Source organism: Coregonus clupeaformis, unplaced genomic scaffold (assembly GCF_020615455.1).
Source record: "Coregonus clupeaformis isolate EN_2021a unplaced genomic scaffold, ASM2061545v1 scaf0416, whole genome shotgun sequence".
Classification (NCBI taxonomy): domain Eukaryota; kingdom Metazoa; phylum Chordata; class Actinopteri; order Salmoniformes; family Salmonidae; genus Coregonus; species Coregonus clupeaformis.
The window spans coordinates 351840-374005 of record NW_025533871.1 but is presented as its reverse complement, the minus strand read 5'-3'; the positions used below and the strand labels follow the sequence as shown (position 1 = coordinate 374005).

Sequence of the window (22166 nt, the reverse complement as noted above, 5' to 3'; positions counted from 1 at the left end):
AGGATGTAGCTCATTAGCTGTAAAACAGCAACATTTTCTCTCAGCCTCATTGCAAAATGTGTAGAATATCATGAGGTTAACTATAAAACAGCATATTTTTCTCTCTATCCCATGGCAATATGTGTAGAATTGCTGAAAATTAGCTTTAAAAATTCGACATTCTCTCAACATTGCAAAATGTGTAAAATAGCATGAGAGTAGCTATGAAACTGAACATTTTTCAATTTACCCCATGGCAAAATGTGTAGAATTGTAGGAAGTTAGCTGTTTTCCCCCCCAAAAAACTCCTACCTTGCAGGGGCCCCGCGAAACTGCGGTATGCCACTGATGTAGCTACATATGTTATTGCTTTAAAAAAAAGATTAACTAGAAAAAAGGCATGCAAATGTTATTTGGGGAGAGATCTCAAGTAGGCTAGTCATTTTAAACATGAGCAGAGCATGGACCTCTGCATGTGCACCACCACCTGAGAATGTTTGGCCTCCCGTCCCATGGGTCCATCCAGCCACTAAACATGCTGATTGATAAAGCAGAGTGGACTAAGTGACAAAACAAAGATGTGGCTGGAATGTATTTAGAATGAATGGGCACAGCTTTGCCCTGGGTATGTACAGTGGGGGAAAAAAGTATTTAGTCAGCCACCAATTGTGCAAGTTCTCCCACTTAAAAAGATGAGAGAGGCCTGTAATTTTCATCATAGGTACACGTCAACTATGACAGACAAAATGAGGAAAAAAATTTCAGAAAATCACATTGTAGGATTTTTAATGAATTTATTTGCAAATTATGGTGGAAAATAAGTATTTGGTCAATAACAAAAGTTTCTCAATACTTTGTTAAATACCCTTTGTTGGCAATGACACAGGTCAAACGTTTTCTGTAAGTCTTCACAAGGTTTTCACACACTGTTGCTGGTATTTTGGCCCATTCCTCCATGCAGATCTCCTCTAGAGCAGTGATGTTTTGGGGCTGTCGCTGGGCAACACAGACTTTCAACTCCTTCCAAAGATTTTCTATGGGGTTGAGATCTGGAGACTGGCTCGGCCACTCCAGGACCTTGAAATGCTTCTTAAGAAGCCACTCCTTCGTTGCCCGGGCGGTGTGTTTGGGATCATTGTCATGCTGAAAGACCCAGCCACGTTTCATATTCAATGCCCTTGCTGATGGAAGGAGGTTTTCACTCAAAATCTCACGATACATGGCCCCATTCATTCTTTCCTTTACACGGATCAGTCGTCCTGGTCCCTTTGCAGAAAAACAGCCCCAAAGCATGATGTTTCCACCCCCATGCTTCACAGTAGGTATGGTGTTCTTTGGATGCAACTCAGCATTCTTTGTCCTCCAAACACGACGAGTTGAGTTTTTACCAAAAAGTTATATTTTGGTTTCACCTGACCATATGACATTCTCCCAATCCTCTTCTGGATCATCCAAATGCACTCTAGCAAACTTCAGACGGGCCTGGACATGTACTGGCTTAAGCAGGGGGACACGTCTGGCACTGCAGGATTTGAGTCCCTGGCGGCGTAGTGTGTTACTGATGGTAGGCTTTGTTACTTTGGTCCCAGCTCTCTGCAGGTCATTCACTAGGTTCCTTCCGTGTGGTTCTGGGATTTTTGCTCACCGTTCTTGTGATCATTTTGACCCCACGGGGTGAGATCTTGCGTGGAGCCCCAAATCGAGGGAGATTATCAGTGGTCTTGTATGTCTTCCATTTCCTAATAATTGCTCCCACAGTTGATTTCTTCAAACCAATCTGCTTACCTATTGCAGATTCAGTCTTCCCAGCCTGTTGCAGGTCTACAATTGTGTTTCTGGTGTCCTTTGACAGCTATTTGGTCTTGGCCATAGTGGAGTTTGGAGTGTGACTGTTTGAGGTTGTGGACAGTTGTCTTTTATACTGATAACAAGTTCAAACAGGTGCCATTAATACAGGTAACGAGTGGAGGACAGAGAGCCTCTTAAAGAAGAAGTTACAGGTCTGTGAGAGCCAGAAATCTTGCTTGTTTGTAGGTGACCAAATACTTATTTTCCACCATAATTTGCAAATAAATTCATTAAAAATCCTACAATGTGATTTTCTGGATTTCTTTTTCTCAATTTGTCTGTCATAGTTGACGTGTACCTATGATGAAAATTACAGGCCTCTCTCATCTTTTTAAGTGGGAGAACTTGCACAATTGGTGGCTGACTAAATACTTTTTTTCCCCCACTGTATGGCTACTGGGTAGGACTAGGACCTGTGTTTCTGTCACTAATAGGGCCCGTATTTATCAAGCCTCTCAGGAGTGCTGATACCGTGCTCTCACCACTGGTGTCCCCCAGGGCTCAGTTCTAGGCCCTCTCCTATTCTCGCTATACACCAAGTCACTTGGCTCTGTCATATCCTCACATGGCCTCTCCTATCATTGCTACGCAGACGACACAGAACTAATCTTCTCCTTTCCCCCTTCTGATAACCAGGTGGCGAATCGCATCTCTGCATGTCTGGCAGACATATCAGTGTGGATGACGGATCACCACCTCAAGCTGAACCCCGGCAAGACGGAGCTGCTCTTCCTCCCGGGGAAGGACTGCCCGTTCCATGATCTCGCCATCACGGTTGACAACTCTGTTGTGTCCTCCTCCCAGAGTGCAAAAAGCCTTGGCGTGACCCTGGACAACACCCTGTCGTTCTCCGCTAACATCAAGGCGGTGACCCGATCCTGTAGGTTCATGCTCTACAACACTCGGAGAGTACGACCCTGCCTTACACAGGAAGCGGCACAGGTCCTAATCTGACTCCACACCACATCTACATCAGCCCATGACAGAATAACACACCTTGATGGAGTCAGCAGGAGCAGCGGCGGCACCCAAGTCGCTGGAGGAACGGATCAGCGATCAGGACACCATGATCCGGAAACTTGGGGCCGCCATGACCGAGGTGTCTAACACTCTGCGCCGTTTGGTCACCGGAGAGGTGCCCACACCTCCGCACACCTTACCATCACCATCGGCCAGTCCTCCTCTCCCAGCACCGGAACCCAGTGGTATTCGGCCCTCGCTCCCGAGGGCATATGATGGTACCGCAGCCGGGTGTCAGGGGTTCCTCCTGCAGGTGGAACTCTACCTTGCCACCATACACCCGGCGCCCTCGGGATACGAGGGCGTCTCCGCCCTCATCTCCTGTCTCTCCGGCAAGGCGTTGGAGTGGGCCAACGCCGAATGGAGGGGAATAGACGCCGCCACCATCACCTACTCGGAGTTCTCCCGCCGCTTCAGGGCAGTGTTCGACCATCCACCTGAGGGGAAGGCGGCGGGGGAGCGTCTGTTCCACCTCCGACAGGGGAAGAGGAGTGCACAGGATTTCGCCCTGGAGTTCCGGACTCTAGCGGCAGATGCGGGGTGGAATGAGAGGGCCCTCATCGACCACTATCGATGCAGCCTACGTGAGGACGTTCGTCGTGAGCTGGCCTGCAGGGACACCAACCTATCTTTCGACCAGTTGGTGGACATGTCCATCCATCTCGACACCCTGAATGGGGGTCGTCCATTCCATCCTCCAGCGCCTCCGAGCCGATTCCTATGGAGCTCGGGGGTGCTGGCGCTAGAGAGAGGAGGAGAGAGAACCCGAGGGGGGCCGTCCCCTGCACCAACTGTGGCCGTGGAGGCTAGGTGCTGGGGAGGGTCTCCTGGGAGAAGGGACAACAGGTCACGCACTGGGGAGTCATTTCAGGTGAGTAGGCGCCCCACTTACCCAGAGCTCTCTGTTGTTCACCTATGTATACCTGTGAGATTTCCACAGGTGGCACCTCATTCCCAGCATAAGGCGCTAGTAGATTCAGGCGCAGCTGGGAATTTTGTGGATCGTAAATTTTGTTCTAGGTTAGGAATTCCCCTCCGGCCGGTGGAAGTCCCCTTCCCTGTCCATGCCCTAGACAGCCGGCCGCTGGGGTCGGGGTTGATTAGAGAAGTCACAGCACCACTTAAGATGACTACGCAGGGGGGTCATGAGGAGACCATTCAGTTATATCTGATCGACTCTCCTGCGTATCCCGTGGTGCTGGGGCTTCCCTGGTTAATCGCCCATGATCCTACGATATCGTGGCCACAGAGAGCTCTTATGGAGTGGTCTGCCCAGTGTGTAGGGAGATGTCTAGGTGTTTCCGTAGGGGCGACCTCGGTGGAGAGTCCAAACATGCCCGCAATGCACATTCCCCCTGAGTATGAGGATTTGGCATTCGTGTTCTGTAAATCAAGGGCGACGCAGTTGCCCCCTCATAGACAGGGGGACTGTGCGATAAACCTCCAGGCAGGAGCAGCGCTTCCGCGGAGCCATGTGTATCCTCTGTCTCAAGAGGAGAAAAGGGCTATGGAGACTTACATAGCCGAATCTCTGAGACAAGGTTACATACGGCCCTCCACTTCCCCTGCGTCCTCGAGCTTCTTTTTTGTGAAGAAAAAGGATGGAGGGTTGCGCCCGTGCATTGATTACCGTAGTCTCAATCAGATCACTGTGAAATACAGTTATCCACTCCCTCTGATTGCGACTATGACGGAATCATTGCACGGAGCGCGTTTCATCACAAAACTGGACCTCAGGAGCGCGTACAACTTGGTGCGCATTAGGGAGGGCGATGAATGGAAGACAGCATTTAGTACCACCTCGGGTCATTACGAGTATCTCGTCATGCCATACGGGTTGATGAATGCTCCTTCAGTCTTCCAATCCTTCGTGGATGAGATCTTCCGGGACATGCAGGGACAGGGTGTGGTCGTGTACATTGATGACATTCTTGTGTACTCTTCTACCCGAGCCGAGCATGTAGCTCTGGTGCGCCGAGTGTTGAGGAGGCTGTTGGAGCACGACCTGTATGTCAAGGCAGAGAAATGTCTGTTTTTCCAGGAGTCGGTCTCCTTTTTGGGTTATCAGTTGTCCGCGTCAGGGGTAAAGATGGAGGTTGACCGTGTGTCAGCCGTGCGTAATTGGCAAACCCCAACCACGGTTAAAGAGGTGCAGCAGTTTTTGGGTTTTGCCAATTACTACCGGAGGTTTATCCGGGGTTTTGGACAGGTGGCAGCTCCCATAGCGTCCGGTGCGGTTGCAGTGGTCAGCTGAGGCGGACCGGGCTTTTGGGAGACTGAAGGACCTGTTTACTTCGGCTCCGGTCCTGGCGCATCCGGATCCCGCTTTACCGTTTCAGGTAGAGGTGGACGCGTCAGAGGCCGGTATTGGGGCCATACTATCACAACGGTCCGGCACGCCACCTAAACTCCGCCCCTGTGCTTTTTACTCTAAGAAGCTCAGCCCGGCGGAGCGAAATTATGACGTAGGGGACAGGGAGCTGTTAGCCGTGGTACTGTAAGCAAGAAGACAGTGTTAGGTCTGCATGACAAGGTCAACTTCTCCATGGCTCTACTTGTAAAAAATTGTAGACCTCCACAAGTCTGGTTCATCCTTGGGAGCAATTTCCAAACGCCTGAATGGACCACGTTCATCTGTACAAACAATAGTACGCAAGTAAAAACACCATGGGACCACGCAGCCGTCATACCGCTCAGGAAGGAGACGTGTTCTGTCTCCTAGAGATGAACATACTTTGGTGCAAAAAGTGCAAATCAATCCCAGAACAACAACAAAGGACCTTGTGAAGATGCTGGAGGAAACTGGTACAAAAGTATCTATATCCACAGTAAAACAAGTCCTATATCGACATAACCTGAAAGGCTGCTCAGCAAGGAAGAAGCCACTGCTCTAAAACCGCCATAAAAAAGCCAGACTACGGTTTGCAACTGCACATGGGTACAATAATGACCATAGTTATGTTTGGAGGAAAAAGGGGGATCTTGCAAGCCGAAGAACACCATCCCGACCGTGAAGTATGGGGGTGGCAGCATCATGCTGTGGGGGTGCTTTGCTGCAGGAGGGACTGGTGCACTTCACAAAATAGATGGCATCATGAGGAAGTAAAATTATGTGGATATATTGAAGCAACATCTCAAGACATTAGTCAGGAAGTTTAAGCTTGGTCGCAAATGGGTCTTCCAAATGGACAATGACCGCAAGCATACATCCAAAGTTGTGGTAAAATGGCTTAAGGACAACAAAGTCAAGGTATTGGAGTGACCATCACAAGCCCTGACCTCAAATTTGTGGGCAGAACTGAAAAAGCGTGTGCGAGTAAGGAGGCCTACAAACTGACTCAGTTACACCAGCTCTGTCAGGAGGAATGGGCCAAAATTCACCCAACTTATTGTGGGAAGCTTGTGGAAGGCTGAAATATGAGGACCGCCCATAGAGGTTAAGAGGTTTCTCTCTCTCTCTCTCTCTCTCTCTCTCTCTCTCTCTCTCTCTCTCTCTCTCTCTCTCTCTCTCTCTCTCTCTCTCTCTCTCTCTCTCTCTCTCTCTCTCTCTCTCTCTCTCTCTCTCTCTCTCTCTCTCTCTCTCTCTCTCTCTCTCTCTCTCTCTCTCTCTCTCTCTCTCTATCTCACTCTCTCTCTCTCCCCTAACTAGGTGTTACCTCTCTAATGATGTGATGAAGCTGGTGACCACGGTGGGTCTGTTTGGCCTGGTGTTTGTGTTTAACCTCGGCATGCTGGCTGTGACTGTGAGGCGCCTCCTGTTTCTGCACACTGAGCAGATGTCAGGGGAGAAGGGTCGGGCCAGGAGGGACACCTGCACCGTGCTCGGTATCACCTGTCTGTTGGGCATCACCTGGGGCATCACCTTCTTCTCCTTCGGCCAGCTTACCACGCCTGGCCTCTACCTTTTCTGTGTCCTCAACTCTCTACAAGGTAAGAGTCATTATCATGACTCTTATTTATAGACGCAGGTCAAACTGACTGTGTTTATTATTCAGTAGTAACCTAATGATACTTCATTTTGATACAAAAAGTTACTTTACTGCCATTGTGTGTATGCAATCAGTGTGCTATGTAGGTGAAGTGCTAAACAGTATGTTGTTTCCAATCCTTGCCTTAGGAACATTAACGTCATAACAACTGTGCAGTAATGCAAGAATGACCAATACGTCAACATGCAGGATAATCTCCTCTATCTTCACATTGACTTTCTCTATGTACTTTTGCTTTCAGTGGAGACTTTATTTTTATTTATTTATTGGACTGAAACAATATACATAAATTTACATTTCTGTAAATGTGCCAAATTTAGCTGGCTAGTTTTCATCTGTAGTCTGGGCAGATAGATAACATAATTTAGCGTCACAACATTCCACATATTTCTTATTTATTTCAAATCCCTAGATGGATCTTAAAGAGCATGTGGCATTGATATGAGCCAGAAACAGTTATTCTAGTGTCAAAATTGACTATAAAGTGTAAATAGAATAATTTTGGTCATGAAGTCAGTCTCGTCTACAACGGAGTTTGGAACATCTGTGTTTCCCAACGGGTAAATGAAGGGTGGGTTTTGATTTGAAGATGTCCATTTGCCCACTAACATTGGGTGAACAGCTGCAGTGATTGCTCTCTATCCAGTAGCATAGACAGTGAGACAGACTTGTCCAGCAGCTCTGACATGTTTTTACTTCAGAAATACTTCACCAAACACCTTAGTTACAGTTGAAGTTGGAAGTTTACATACACTTAAGTTGGAACATTAAAACTTGTTTTTCAACCACTCCACAAATGTCTTGTTAACAAACTATAGTTTTGTCAAGTCGGTTAGGACATCTACTTTGTGCATGACAGAAGTAATTTTTCCAACAATTGTTTACAGACAGATTATTTCACGTATAATTCACTGTATCACAACTCCAGTGGGTCAGAATTTTACATACACTAAGTTGACTGCTTGGAAAATTCCAGAAAATGATGCCATGGCTTTAGAAGCTTCTGATAGGCTAATTGACATCATTTGAGTCAATTGGAGGTTTACCTGTGGATGTATTTCAAGGCCTACCTTCAAACTCAGTGCCTGTTTGCTTGACATCATGGGAAAATCCAAAGAAATCAGCCAAGACCTCAGAAATAAAATGGTAGACCTCCACCAGTCTGGTTCATCCTTGGGAGCAATTTCCAAATGCCTGAAGATACCACGTTCATCTGTACAAACAATAGTACGCAAGTATAAACACCATGGGACCACGCAGCCATCATACCGTTCAGGAAGGAGACGCGTTCTGTCTCCTAGAGATGAACGTACTTTGGTGCGAAAAGTGCAAATCAATCCCAGAACAACAGCAAAGGACCTTGTGAAGATGCTGGAGGAAACAGGTACACAAGTATCTATATCCACAGTAAAACGAGTCCTATATCGACATAACCTGAAAGGCCGCTCAGCAAGGAAGAAGCCACTGCTCCAAAACCGCCATAGAAAGCCAAACGACGGTTTGCAACTGCACATGGGGACAAAGATCGTTCTTTTTGGAGAAATGTCCTCTGGTCTGATGAAACAGAAATAGAACTGTTTGGCCATAATGTCCATCGTTATGTTTGGAGGAAAAAGGGGGTGCTTGCAAGCCAAAGAACACCATCCCAAACGTGAAGCACGGGGATGGCAGCATCGTGCTGTGTGGCTGTCTCCTAGAGATGAACGTACTTTGGTGCGAAAAGTGCAAATCAATCCCAGAACAACAGCAAAGGACCTTGTGAAGATGCTGGAGGAAACAGGTACACAAGTATCTATATCCACAGTAAAACGAGTCCTATATCGACATAACCTGAAAGGCCGCTCAGCAAGGAAGAAGCCACTGCTCCAAAACCGCCATAGAAAGCCAAACGACGGTTTGCAACTGCACATGGGGACAAAGATCGTTCTTTTTGGAGAAATGTCCTCTGGTCTGATGAAACAGAAATAGAACTGTTTGGCCATAATGTCCATCGTTATGTTTGGAGGAAAAAGGGGGTGCTTGCAAGCCAAAGAACACCATCCCAAACGTGAAGCACGGGGGTGGCAGCATCGTGCTGTGTGGGTGGTTTGCTGCAGCAGGGACTGGTGCACTTCACAACATAGATGGCATCATGAGGAAGGAAAATTATGTGGATATATTGAAGGAACATCTCAAGACATCAGTCAGGAAGTTAAAGCTTGGTCACAAATGGGTCTTCCAAATGGACAATGACCCCAAGCATACTTCCAAAGTTGTGGCAAAATGGCTTAAGGACAACAAAGTCAAGGTATTGGAGTGGCCATCACAAAGCCCTGACCTCAATCCTATAGAAAAGCGTGTGCGAGCAAGGAGGCCTACAAACCTGACTCAGTTACACCAGCTCTGTCAGGAGGTATGGGCCAAAATTCACCCAACTTATTGTGGGAAGCTTGTGGAAGGCTACCCGAAACGTTTGACCCAAGTTAAACAATTTAAAGGCAATGCTACCAAATACTAATTGAGTGTATGTAAACTTCTGACCCACTGGGAATGTGATGAAAGAAATAAAAGCTGAAATAAATCATTCTCTCTAATATTATTCTGACATTTCACATTCTTAAAATAAAGTGGTGATCCTAACTGACCTAAAACAGGGAATTTTTACTAGGATTAAATGTCAGGAATTGTGAAAAACTGAGTTTAAATGTATTTGGCTAAGGTGTATGTAAACCTCCGACTTCAACTGTAGATGTAAAATTGTCAACTACAACATCCTCGGCAAAAGCATCAAAATTAATGACAGATTTCTTGAGTTATCTTAGATTTATTCTGGGGATTTTGAGGAAGTGAAATAGGCTTCTGCGTCTATAGTGTCTCATGGGGGACAAACATCATAACCAAATGTGGAATCGGTCAGGAAACACCTCCAAGGCTAAAATCTAGTTTTTTAAATGAGCAACAGAAAAACACATGTGCCAATCGCCGTGTTCAGTGGCTTTTTAAAATAATAGAAGCAAGAAGTGAAAAATAATAGTAAGAAAAAAGTAGAATAGGCCTAATTGTGAAACATTTTATATAATAAATACAATCACATTGTACAAACAACCAAATAGTACAAACAGCAACAGAAAAGGTTCATACCCTGCTGTTCCTTGAACCACTTTTTTACTTTTTGTGTGAACTCACCAACACTACCAACACATTTGAAGCCTTCTGGAAGTTGGATAAGTATTGATATTTGGAATATATTGTGTGGGTTATAAGAGGTCGACGGAATACTATAATGAAGTTCTGTCTCGAAGAGTAATATGTGTCATCTTCTTTTGTAGGTTTTTTCATCTTCCTCTGGTTTTGTGTGTTCAAATGGAAGGCTGAAGACAGCCAACCTGGCAGTGACGATCACTGTACCAAGACCTGATCTGCCTTCGGACACAAGTCTGTTGTCAACCAATCCAGAACTGTTGTTATCAATGTTCATTTCAAACTTTATTGAGATGTTTTATTTTGAGAATACTATCCCTAAAATTGCATAATCTTAACACAACTGTAGACCTTCGAAAATGTCTACAAACCACCCACGTGTGTTGTACCAATAAAATAGCATGTCATATTGTTCTTTATTCTTTTTGTGATTGTTTAGTTATGGAATGAAGGAAGGTGTTTTCAGAACTGTTTTCATGTGTGGTTTGTTCAATTATAAATCATGTGAGCCAACAGGATCTGATGTAATGCTACAGTGAGGGAAAAAAGTATTTGATCCCCTGCTGATTTTGTACGTTTTCCCACTGACAAAGACATGATCAGTCTATACTTTTAATGGTAGGTTTATTTGAACAGTGAGAGACAGAATAACAACAACAAAATCCAGAAAAACGCATGTCACAAATGTTATAAATTGATTTGCATTTTAATGAGGGAAATAAGTATTTGACCCCTCTGCAAAACATGACTTAGTACTTGGTGGCAAAACCCTTGTTGGCAATCACAGAGGTTAGACGTTTCTTGTAGTTGGCCACCAGGTTTGCACACATCTCAGGAGGGATTTTGTTCCACTCCTCTTTGCAGATCTTCTCCAAGTCATTAAGGTTTCGAGGCTGACGTTTGGCAACTCGAACCTTCAGCTCCCTCCACAGATTTTCTATGGGATTAAGGTCTGGAGACTGGCTAGGCCACTCCAGGACCTTAATGTACTTCTTCTTGAGCCACTCCTTTGATGCCTTGGCCGTGTGTTTTGGGTCATTATCATGCTGGAATACCCATCCACGACCCATTTTCAATGCCCTGGCTGAGGGAAGGAGTTCTCACCCAAAATTTGACGGTACATGGCCCCGTCCATCGTCCCTTTGATGCGGTGAAGTTGTCCTGTCCCCTTAGCAGAAAAACACCCCCAAAGCATAATGTTTCCACCTCCATGTTTGACGGTGGGGATGGTGTTCTTGGGGTCTTAGGCAGCATTCCTCCTCCAAACACGCGAGTTGAGTTGATGCCAAAGAGCTCGATTTTGGTCTCATCTGACCACAACACTTTCACCTAGTTCTCCTCTGAATCATTCAGATGTTCATTGGCAAACTTCAGACGGTCCTGTATATGTGCTTTCTTGAGCAGGGTGACCTTGCGGGCGCTGCAGGATTTCAGTCCTTCACGGCGTAGTGTGTTACCAATTGTTTTCTTGGTGACTATGGTCCCAGCTGCCTTGAGATCATTGACAAGAACCTCCCGTGTAGTTCTGGGCTGATTCCTCACCGTTCTCATGATCATTGCAACTCCACGAGGTGAAATCTTGCATGGAGCCCCAGGCCGAGGGAGATTGACAGTTATTTTGTGTTTCTTCCATTTGCGAATAATCGCACCAACTGTTGTCACCTTCTCACCAAGCTGCTTGGCGATGGTCTTGTAGCCCATTCCAGCCTTGTGTAGGTCTACAATCTTGTCCCTGACATCCTTGGAGAGCTCTTTGGTCTTGGCCATGGTGGAGAGTTTGGAATCTGATTGATTGATTGCTTCTGTGGACAGGTGTCTTTATACAGGTAACAAGCTGAGATTAGAAGCACTCCCCTTCAAGAGTGTGCTCCTAATCTCAGCTCGTTACCTGTATAAAAGACACCTGGGAGCCAGAAATCTTTCTGATTGAGAGGGGATCAAATACTTATTTCCCTCATTAAAATGCAAATCAATTTATAACATTTTTGACATGCGTTTTTCTGGATTGTTTTGTTGTTATTCTGTCTCTCACTGTTCAAATAAACCTACCATTAAAATTATAGACTGATCATTTTTTTGTCAGTGGGCAAACGTACAAAATCAGCAGGGGATCAAATACTTTTTTCCCTCACTGTATGAGATCCTATCCCTCACTAGTTGATAAACCTGCAACAGAAAATGAATATGTTGACATAAGTTGAACTGGAGCCTATTCATTGATGCTCCTCTGGAGCATGCTGAAGTTCAAACTAGATTTGCATAAAACAAATGCAATGCCACCAGGTTCCTCTAAAGGTAAGATAAAGATATTAACATTTTGCGGCCATAAAATGATATAGGGAGAACACATTTGACTATGAACAAACATGAAAAAAGCAGCTCCAAACATTAGACGATAAGTTTGTTAAAGCCACAGTTGGATATGTAAATAGTGTGGGAGTTTACTGTGTTCAATGATGTAATTCTCAAAGCACACAAAGGTTTGATGGACTGTTTGCTCACCCCACAAGGACATCACATGTGAGTGAAATCAACTTCTAGCATGTAAGTAACTCTATGTTTGTGTTCATGTGTGAGGAATATGATTCAATCCTATTTGTCATTGTAAAGTTCAGATATTGAGTTGATGATGTTGTGTCATTATCTTACCTGAGTGATTGCAGAATGATATGTCTGGGAATAAGCAGACATCACTGTGTTGATAATCAGAAGGCATGGCTAGGTTTTATTAGTGCTGACGCATTGTTGAAAACAAACAGAATGTGTTAGGTATACGTTGTACTATTAAGTAGTGTTAGCCTAGGTGTCAAGCTGAAATTAAATTGTCAGGCTGCATAGTGTACTGAGTGTAATGTTGAATGAGTGGTAAGGGCTATGACAGTATGTTGAAAACAAGGATTACTTTGTAAAGTATGTTTTTGTCATTCATATTTTGTACTGCGCTACCCTTAAAACAGCCACAATGTTTCTTCTTCATCTACTTCTACTGATATCTGGAACACTGGCTGTGAATTGCTCAAATGCAGGTACTAACACACTAATTATTTCAAACTGTGTTACATTTTAATGCACTGTGGGACCAAATCAGTGGAGGCTGCTGAGGGGAGGACGGCTCATAATAATGTGTGGAACAGAGCTAATGGAATGGCATCAAACACATGGAAACCATGTGTTTGATGTATTTGCTACCATTCCACCTATTCCGATCCAGCCATTACCACGAGCCCGTCCTCCCTGATTAAGGTGCCACCAGCCTCCTGTGGACCAAATATTGTATAAAGTATTGATAGGGAGGACTTAAGTACACTTGTGTTGATATAGGTACAATTGGCATATTATTTTATACTGTTGTAATAATTAGAGTAAAAGCTGTAAATAACCCCATTCATGGTTGTTGCAACTCATAAATTGAATTGCAGGGTTTCAACCAAATAATAATAATTTTATAAATGTTAGAGATCTATTGCTATTTCATTTCCACAGATGCTACCTTTTGTTTAAACACCACAACTGGGGAGATTTCGACGACAATAAAGATTCTACAAGAGACTATCACAATCAAAGATAAAGCTAATGATAATTTGAAATGCTATTGGGCGTCCAGTGAAAGCTATGTTGAGTGCACCTCAATGAATGTGACCTCAAGTAACCTAACTGAGTGTCAGACGGTGCAGATTACTGAAGTGAAGAACTCAACCAACAAGTTAATCTTCAAGATATGTGAGCAAAGCAACGTATTTTTTTATATTCATAATGTAGAAATTCTGGATGAAATGTGAAACTTTAGCTGTGATTCCTCTGTCATTTCATAGGTTTTGTATATTCATTGCAAAATTACAGTAATAATCCCTCCTAAACTGTAATGTTAGTACAAATGCTATTTTTTGTCTCTCAGCTTCATCCACGTGTGAGGTCACCAATTGTACTGTGGAAGCAATCACTGCCCTGATGAGAGGCATACAAGACCATCCCAATGAAGGTCTAAAGGACCTTAGAAGTGTCCTGAACATGCGAAATATGTGTACATACCTGTTTAAAGACAATCCGACCATGGCGATGATGTTTATTAGGTAAGTAACCAGCCAACCGATTTCCATTGACTTCTGACAGAGATGTAACTTTGATAACCTGCCCTGTATCTGTGCTGTATTTGCAGCGCTGAACGGGGCCTCATACACAACATCATGAACATCTCATTCACTGGAAATGATGTGTCCTACAACTTCAGTGATCTGGCTCTGACTGTGTTCAACCTGACCAACCTAACCAGTGCTAATGACAAAATGGTCCAAATAAAAGCCCCAGAGGTAGCGCTGCTGTTATCTGTGTTTGTGTTTGGGCATCTTGTCTCAAATTGAGGTCAGAGAGGTACCCAACCTATAGAACGTGTAAATGCCAAATGTATATGTCCTGAGTAAATATGTGGTCTGTGTATATTTTATGTACATATTGTAATACTCTGACTGCAGAAGGGAACCAGCTAATGAGAATGAGTATAGTGTGTCAGCTAGGTACTTATTTTCTCGCTAATCCATGGCTAAAAATCATTTCGCTCCTCCCTGAGAACAAACCTTACATTCCGGAAATATGGATCCCTATTGATGCACTCCAGAACATCCCAGAGGAAGAGCGTAAAGTGGGCGTGGTCACCTATAAATCACCCAATCAGTTCTTGGTAGGACTTCTCATATTATGCATCTATTCTATTATTCAATTCAATCATTCTTCCAATTCAATGAATTTAAATAAATGAAGAATTGTGTGGTTTGATGGACTAGGCTTTCATGAAATCGTGACCCTCATAATCTTCCATGTCAATATCACCCTCTTCTATGCAGTTTAAAGAGGAACTCATGAGAACCATGGTCATGCGGATAGAGGTGGAGGGCGACAGACGACTTGAGAACTTGATCACTCCACTGAAGATGAAGTTCAAGTTGCTTGACCCTAAAATACCAGTAAATTGTCATCATAAGATGTAGGATGTTCCTGTAATTGAGCTCCAAATGTATTTGGACAGTGACACATTTTTGGTTGTTTTGGCTCTGTACTCCAGGACTATGAGTACAGAGCCAATGACTATGAGGTTAAAGTGCAGACTGTCAGCTTTAATTTTAGGGTATTTTCATCCATATCGGGTAAACTGTTTAGAAATTACAGCCCTTTTTGTACATAGTCTCTCCATTTTAGGGGACCAAAGGTATTGGGACTAATTAATTTATGTGTATTAAAGTAGTCAAAAGTTTAGTATTTGGTCCCATTTTCCTAGCACGCAATGATTACATCAAGCTTGTGAATCTACAAACTTGTTGGATGCATTTGTTGTTTGTTTTGGTTGTGTTTCAGATTACTTTGTGCCCAATATAAATTAATGGTAAATAATGTATTGTGTCATTTTGGAGTCACGTTTATTGTAAATAACAATAGAATATGTTTCTAAACACTTTAACACATTAATGTGGATGCTACCATGATTACGGAGAGTCCTGATTGAATCGTGAATAATGATGAGTGAGAAAGTTACAGATGCACAAATATCATTCCCCCAGTAAATGCTAACCTCCCCTGTTATTGTAATGGTGTGAGTTTATCATGTCTTGGGGGTATGATATTTGTACATCTGTAACTTTCTCACTCATCATTATTATTATTATAAACGGTTCACCCGATATGGATGAAAATACCCTCAAATTAAAGCGGACAGTCTGCACTTCAACCTCATAGTCATTAAATCCAAAGTGCTGGAGTACAGAGCCAAAACAACAAAACATGTATCACTGTCCCAATACTTTTGGAGCTCACTGTAGTTCATAGTTTATTCTATTATTGCATTTGTGTATCTTACAGTTGCAGTTGTTTTTTTCTACAGGTGAATTACAGCCTGTCATGTAAATATTTCAATGAATATGGTGTGTATATTTCTGTTACAGTATGTAGACCTACAGTAACTATGTTTGCATAAAACTACAGTCCTTCACATACCACAGTCCTTTGCATAACATTTTGTTGTTGTCTCATATGGTAATATAAGCTGTACACATACTGACTGCATTTGTGAATGACAAAAAATTGTACTCTCTTCCAAAAAGGGAACATAGGCCTCCCAGACACTGTCTTTTGGAAAACTGATGGATGTGTTACTAAGATCAACAACAGTGTGGTGGAGTGTATCTGTAACCATGCTACTCCATTTGCCGTGCTACTGGTGATCAATTTATATCAATCTATTTACCTATCCACATCATTCTATCGTAAATGTAATCTGGTGATAGTCGTCATGCTTTATCCATTCTTACCCCCTCCAGGTCGCTGACCTATCTATTGACAGTGTGCACTGGCAGGTCTTGTCTTACATCAGCTATATTGGCTGTGGCTTGTCTGCCTTCTTCACTGCCATATCCCTCCTCACCTACGTCATTACCGCGTATGTGACCCCACCTCACCCAAATGTTGTGTGCCCTCTTTTCCCTTCTTTCTCAATATTCAATTGTATCTCTTCAGTTGTATGTTTTATCCCATGTCTATTTAAGCATTATCCCTGCGTCTGTATATGACTGCACCCATATTAGTCATTTATCCACCCTGTTATATCAGTTGTCTGATATTATTGTACCCTTACTTTAGGAAGTCCAGGGTGGACAAAGCCAACAGCATCCACGTGTCACTGAGCGGGGCTTTGTTCCTGCTCAACACCTCCTTCCTGCTCAACGAGTGGGGGGCCAGTCTGGGCATCGGAGGCGTGTGTATCTTCATTGCGGCGGCCATTCACTACAGCCTCCTCAGCTGTTTCACCTGGATGGCCATTGAAGCTGTCCACCTGTATCTCCTCCTGGTCAAGGTGTTCAACACTTACTACCGACACTACATGGCCAAGCTGTCTGTCATTGGCTGGGGTAAATGAATCAGTTATAAACATGCTCATTCAGGTGCGAGAGACAGTGAAACAAGATATTGCGTACATGCAACCGTGGTCAGAAATTTGAATACACTCATCCTGTGTGTGCACTGTTCAGGAGTCCCTGGTATCATTGTGGGAGTTTCATTGGCAGTCAAGGACATCACACCATTATATGGACCTACAAAAATGACTATGGCAGACACTAACCAAACAAATTCAATGTGAGTAAATGTTATCTTTCTCTTTTTGAATGTTCACTTTATATCAATACAGTTTCAGCGGTGGCCTAATGTACAGTTGTATATTTATGTTCCTAATCAATGATCTATTTGGAGATCAATAGGTGAATATTAAGGACAAGGTGATTATGTGTTTGGTAAAGACCAGATGCAGTTTGTCCAATATAATCACTGTTTAATCACTATGTCACTGCATTTTAACCAACACTCTCTCCTCGCCCCAGCTGCTGGATCATGGACATCCCCTTCTTCTACACTATGAACCTGGCCTACTTCATCCTCATCTTTGTCCTTAACTCTGGCATTCTGTTAACGGTGACCTCCCGGATCTGCCAGCTGCAGTGCTATGGCAGTAAGGGCAAGCCTGGGAAGGCAAGCCTGGCCTGGAAGGACATCTGCACCGTCCTGGGTCTGACCTGCCTCCTGGGCATCACCTGGGGCCTGGCCTTCCTCAGCTACGGCTATATCAACCTTCCCATCCTCTACCTGTTCAGCATCTTCAACTCCCTCCAAGGTGACCCAGGGAACATCACGAAAGACAGGGACAGACAGAAAGAGATATTAAAGCTGATGTAGAGGGGTGGAAGGGAAGAGAGTGGAGATAAAATAAGATTATGTACAAAGGGAGAGGAGTCTCAGGTAGAGAAAAGGAGGGCGTGTGATGTTTAGTATTCTCAATCATACTAACTCTAATCAGCCCCATGATCTTGAATAGTTTGAAAGCACCTGTTATTGAGCACCTATGTGGGTGCAGTTTGGGTGATGATCTGTCTGTGTTTCTCTCTCTAAGGATTCTTTATATTCCTATGGATCTGTGGCACTGCCAGGAAAGACAGGGAGCGGGCGGCGAACACCAAGAGCACATCAGCAGCTCTGAACACCTCTACAGCCAAACCCAAGGAGGAGATGTTCCCTGGCAACAACCTCTACCAGTAAACAATGTCTGTCCACGATGGAGATCACTCATGTCTACTTAGATGGCAAGGGGAGTTTTTTCTCTGCGTCTAATGGCATACGCATTGTCTCTTTCTTTCTTTTTCAAATTGAGTTATGGTTTCTACACTGGTTGTGTTGATGTATTTTTTTCTGTATCATTGCAATGTATTTATTGGGAAAGTGCTTTGAGAGAATTATTTCATTTGAAGTGTATGTTGGTTATGATTATCAACCTTCATTAATATACGATCTCAAGTTGCTGAACTGACTGTTGCATAATTAGTCAGTGTAAAACTAAAGGATTTAGTTTCCTGCATACCATGAGGTTTCTCTATAATTGCTGTGGTAAAGCAGAATGAAATTAGCTTCTCAACTGTACTGATAATAAGGCACACATATATATTTTTTTATGATACTATCAATATTCTGTTTCAAATTAGTTACGATAATGTTGTCGTGACGTGACTTACTTTAATGTATGACTGTTATTTATCGAATCACCTAACTATGTTTAATTGTCACTCGATTAAATTAATCATGTAACAATTAACTCATTATGAATTTGGGGCATCACGGAATAAGTTGTTTAACGAGTTACCATCTCCCAAATTAAACTCTTAGATATATATATGTTATATATCGAAAACAGTCACTTATCAAATAATTAGTGTGGAACCCCGTATTATCGGCACATTCAACAGCGTTTAAGAAATATATTATCTTCAACAGTGTTATCTTGTGATCAATCCATCAAAGTTTTGTGATTATTGGTGTCGTAAAAATGTTAGCTAACGGGTTAGCAATTAGCATGTTTGACATTTCAGTGGAAATACTACTATCAGCTTTTTGATAAGCGGTTTAGCAAAAAAAAATACGTCCCGTATTATCGGCATACGGTCCCCAGTTATCGGCCACCTTACTATTTTGTTCAATTACAAGATATATCTGTTTAATTTTGTTCAAAAAAGAGACACCAACCTCGTATCCGAAGTGTTTACTAGATAGTTGACTAGTTGGCTAGCCTTCCGGTAAAAGATTATGACTTGCCTGTCAACTTTTCATTGCGTAGCCCTCCCGTGGACTCTTAAAAAATTGTTCTTCACCAACATATTCAGTGTTGTAACCAAATAATGTCTCATCATTTGTTTTACAGATTAATCTTATGTTTTGTGAAAGAAGATAACAGTTGAATACTGAAATATGAGTATTAATAATTTACATCAAATAAAACTTTAATTTCAGTTATGTGCATTGACATAAACAATGAAAACACTGTTGGAGTTTGTGTTGCAGAGATGCACTTGGAAAGTAAAGGAAGAAATACACAAGATGGGTTGAATAAATATATATATTATATTTTAGACATTTCTTTGTACAAATAAATCATTTCATATGAACACAAACAAAACAAACAATTAAATCTCCACCTCCATCCCTATATTGTCACAAAAATCACAATATAAATCCAGCTCCACCGCTACCTCTGGATCCCACTGCACACACCTGCAGTGGAACCAGTGCTGGCAGAAGTCACAGCACACCCATGGCACCTCGGATCTACACTCCTGAGGGGAGCTTGCAGGCGGATCATGCTCCCCGCAGCGAGCACAGCAGGTGGTCTTCTTTTATAAAAAAAATAATAATAATATGATTAATATGGTTTTGCAAAATGTAGAAGTTATTCAACAACAATTGTAATTGATACAACTGAGAGAGAGAAAAAACTATTATAAAGTACCTGAGAGTGGTGCCATGGGTGGCGTGACATACGTGACCGGTTCAGCTTTTCTCTTCCTTTTCTGTGCTGCAGTTTGAGAAAAAGTAGTGTTAGACAGAGCATGTTGCATGAAAACCCTTTTCAACTTTTTTTTACATCAATACCTCTGGAGGAAGCTGCAGAAGTTTTGGAGGAGGTGGAGATGACTTGAGGGCTGGTGCTATGGACTGTAGATATGTAAAGATATATATTTTTTACATTGCTGTTTTATAAAACAGATAACAAACAGTCATTTTTTCATAATTTAACATGTGATTACCTGTGGAGGTGGCGGTATTCAAATTGCAGGGGGCAGTGACACCAGACGAGGCTGCTATGGTGGTGTGACCAGGGGAGACGGAGGAGGCAGTTGGTCCAGAGGAGGCCATGTTGGTGGTGACAGACAGGGGGGGTGGTGTGCATCGTGGTGGTGGTGGACAAAACCGCCGACGATGGCTTGGAGGAGCTGGTGTTTGTAATGGTGGGGTTGAGGGGCCAACGATGGTGTGGCCGGGAGAGGAGGCACGTGGCCTTCTTCTGCAGCTGGGGACTTTGGCGGCTCCTACAGGTGTTGCACACTGGGAGGCACTGGTATTGGTGATGCAGCTGTCAGGAGTGGTTCCAGCAGGTGGTCCAGCAGAGGCGATGGCGTCAATGGTCTCATCCATGGCAGCCCTCTCCTGTGCCCTCTGTGTTCTGAGGGCTGCCCGACGCTCTTTCTCCTCTGCCTCGGCTCTCTCCTTCTCACCCCTCTCCTGCCACTGGCGCGTGTATTCCTCCCCGGTCCAGCCGATACTTCAGGACAGTATGGATGTGCCCCAGCTCCTTCGCTATCAGCCACCCCCCTCTATTAGGGGGTGCTCTTCTAGAGCTAGGGCTGGGACTGGAGCAGGGGCTGAGGGTCCTCCTGTGGTCTCTGGGGAGGAGGTGCTGATGGACGGCACAGTGCTGCTGATTCCAGGAGAGGCGGTGGTGGGACCCGATAGGGACCGAGACGGCATTAAACGGGACCCTTCAATGGCTGAAGGGTCAAAAGGGAAGAGGCCACACTTCTTAAACCCTTCCACCACATAGCGCATGTCCTTGCATCGCTGGTAGGAGTGGTCAAAATGGCTAAGGTCTCCAGCTACCTTGGAAAACTCAGCCTTTAAAGGGCCAAAGTATGCCACATCCAGCAGCTGCAGGACATGGGTGCAGTGTGGTGGAAGACAAAGAAGTATAACCCCTTCCCTTAGTGCCGCCGCGAGCACCTCCGGGTCCATGTGGCTCTTGTGCCCATCGAAGAGGAGAAGGAGAGGGCGCTCTTTCACTGCATGCTTAATGAAGTGCTGAAACCACTTCCTGAACAGGTCCCCGTCAATGTAGCCACTGCTTGACCGTCCATACAAGGCTTGGGGGGGGGCTCCCAGTGTGTAGTGGCCACCGGGGAAACACTTGGGGTAGATGATAAACGGGGGGCCGTCCTCCCCAGCTACGTTGAAGCAGGCCAGCACTGTGATGTGCTCCTTGGTCCCTGGAGCCTGCTGGTACATGTACTTTGCGCCCCGGGGAGCCAGCACTTTGTGCCTGCTCTGGTCGCTACAAAACCCAGACTCATCGCAGTTATAGATTTGTCTGGGTTTCTCCCTCAACCCACTCTCCTCCAAGTGCTTCTCATAAGAAGTGAAGAAGGTGTCCATCGTCGGACGCGTGGCACACTCAGCTCTCCCCCTGTCCATGGTGTCCGGCCTCCTCATGCTCAGGTTCTTGTGCCTCCTCCTGAACATTTCCCACCACCTCTTCCCCAGTGGTGGGATTGTTTCCCCTGGGTGCCGAAACCTACAATAGAATATAATATATAATTGTTCATCCAGGATGTAAATGTTTGTGTTGGCATCACCATACACATACACATTTACATCACACACATTGAGAACAGTCAGTCCACCAATCTACATACATAAACACATACCTGCGTATTTTGTTGGCGTATTTCATCAGCCTCTATCTGGTGAAGGGGAACCCATGGCTGGCACAGTAGATACAGTACTGCACCAGAGAATGTTCATCCTCTGGTGCAAGCAATGTGGGTGGTCCACTGCGACAACCATGGGTCACCCGGCCGCTCAGCCTGTCCGCCAGGGTCTGCCGAGGCACCTTGGTAGATAAGAAAAGAAAACTGTTACTAGCAGATATAATTCACATACACATGGTCCTAAAAACAAAATATGCCTAACCTTGGCAGCCTGGCGGATAGCCATCCCTGCCCCGCAGTCCTCCATGGCATGGAACATGTCCACCTCACTCCACTGCTTCCTCTTGACTTTCTCCATGCTGTGGTG

General features: G+C 44.2%; 2 protein-coding genes across 4 annotated transcripts; both read left to right on the top strand.

The window, feature by feature from the left end:
• Positions 1–6468: 6468 nt before the first annotated feature.
• On the top strand, positions 6469–10501 carry LOC121574279 (adhesion G-protein coupled receptor G5-like). Its single transcript, XM_041886898.2, has 2 exons — positions 6469–6777; positions 10145–10501. The coding sequence occupies exons 1-2, from the start codon at positions 6519–6521 to the stop codon at positions 10231–10233; spliced, it is 348 nt and encodes a 115-aa protein (XP_041742832.1). The 5' UTR covers positions 6469–6518; the 3' UTR covers positions 10234–10501.
• Positions 10502–12238: 1737 nt separating this feature from the next.
• Positions 12239–18405, top strand: LOC121573335 (adhesion G-protein coupled receptor G2). 3 transcript variants are annotated; one of them, XM_041885221.1, is made up of 15 exons: positions 12239–12311; positions 12488–12560; positions 12974–13042; positions 13500–13736; positions 13912–14086; positions 14173–14323; positions 14581–14691; positions 14855–14974; positions 15886–15925; positions 16106–16221; positions 16322–16440; positions 16641–16909; positions 17030–17135; positions 17378–17667; positions 17944–18405. In XM_041885221.1, the coding sequence occupies exons 3-15, from the start codon at positions 12979–12981 to the stop codon at positions 18087–18089; spliced, it is 1944 nt and encodes a 647-aa protein (XP_041741155.1). In that variant the 5' UTR covers positions 12239–12311; positions 12488–12560; positions 12974–12978; the 3' UTR covers positions 18090–18405. The 3 variants fall into 3 exon arrangements, with proteins under 3 accessions (XP_041741155.1, XP_041741156.1, XP_045071210.1); XM_041885222.2 differs by having other exon boundaries at positions 12276–12311; positions 12527–12560; XM_045215275.1 differs by lacking the exon at positions 12239–12311 and having other exon boundaries at positions 12437–12560.
• The last annotated feature ends 3761 nt before the right edge of the window (positions 18406–22166 follow it).

What these genes read in the sequence shown, in the direction of transcription:
- LOC121574279 (XM_041886898.2), top strand. Translation starts at nt 6,519, where the DNA reads ATGAAGCTGGTGACCACGGTGGGTCTGTTTGGCCTGGTGTTTGTGTTT. An exon ending in TGTCCTCAACTCTCTACAAG is followed by an intron (nt 6,778 to 10,144) that starts GTAAGAGTCATT and finishes CTTCTTTTGTAG; the next exon opens with GTTTTTTCATCTTCCTCTGG.
- LOC121573335 (XM_041885221.1), top strand. Translation starts at nt 12,979, where the DNA reads ATGTTTCTTCTTCATCTACTTCTACTGATATCTGGAACACTGGCTGTG. An exon ending in AATCACCCAATCAGTTCTTG is followed by an intron (nt 14,692 to 14,854) that starts GTAGGACTTCTC and finishes TCTTCTATGCAG; the next exon opens with TTTAAAGAGGAACTCATGAG. An exon ending in CTCCATTTGCCGTGCTACTG is followed by an intron (nt 16,222 to 16,321) that starts GTGATCAATTTA and finishes TACCCCCTCCAG; the next exon opens with GTCGCTGACCTATCTATTGA.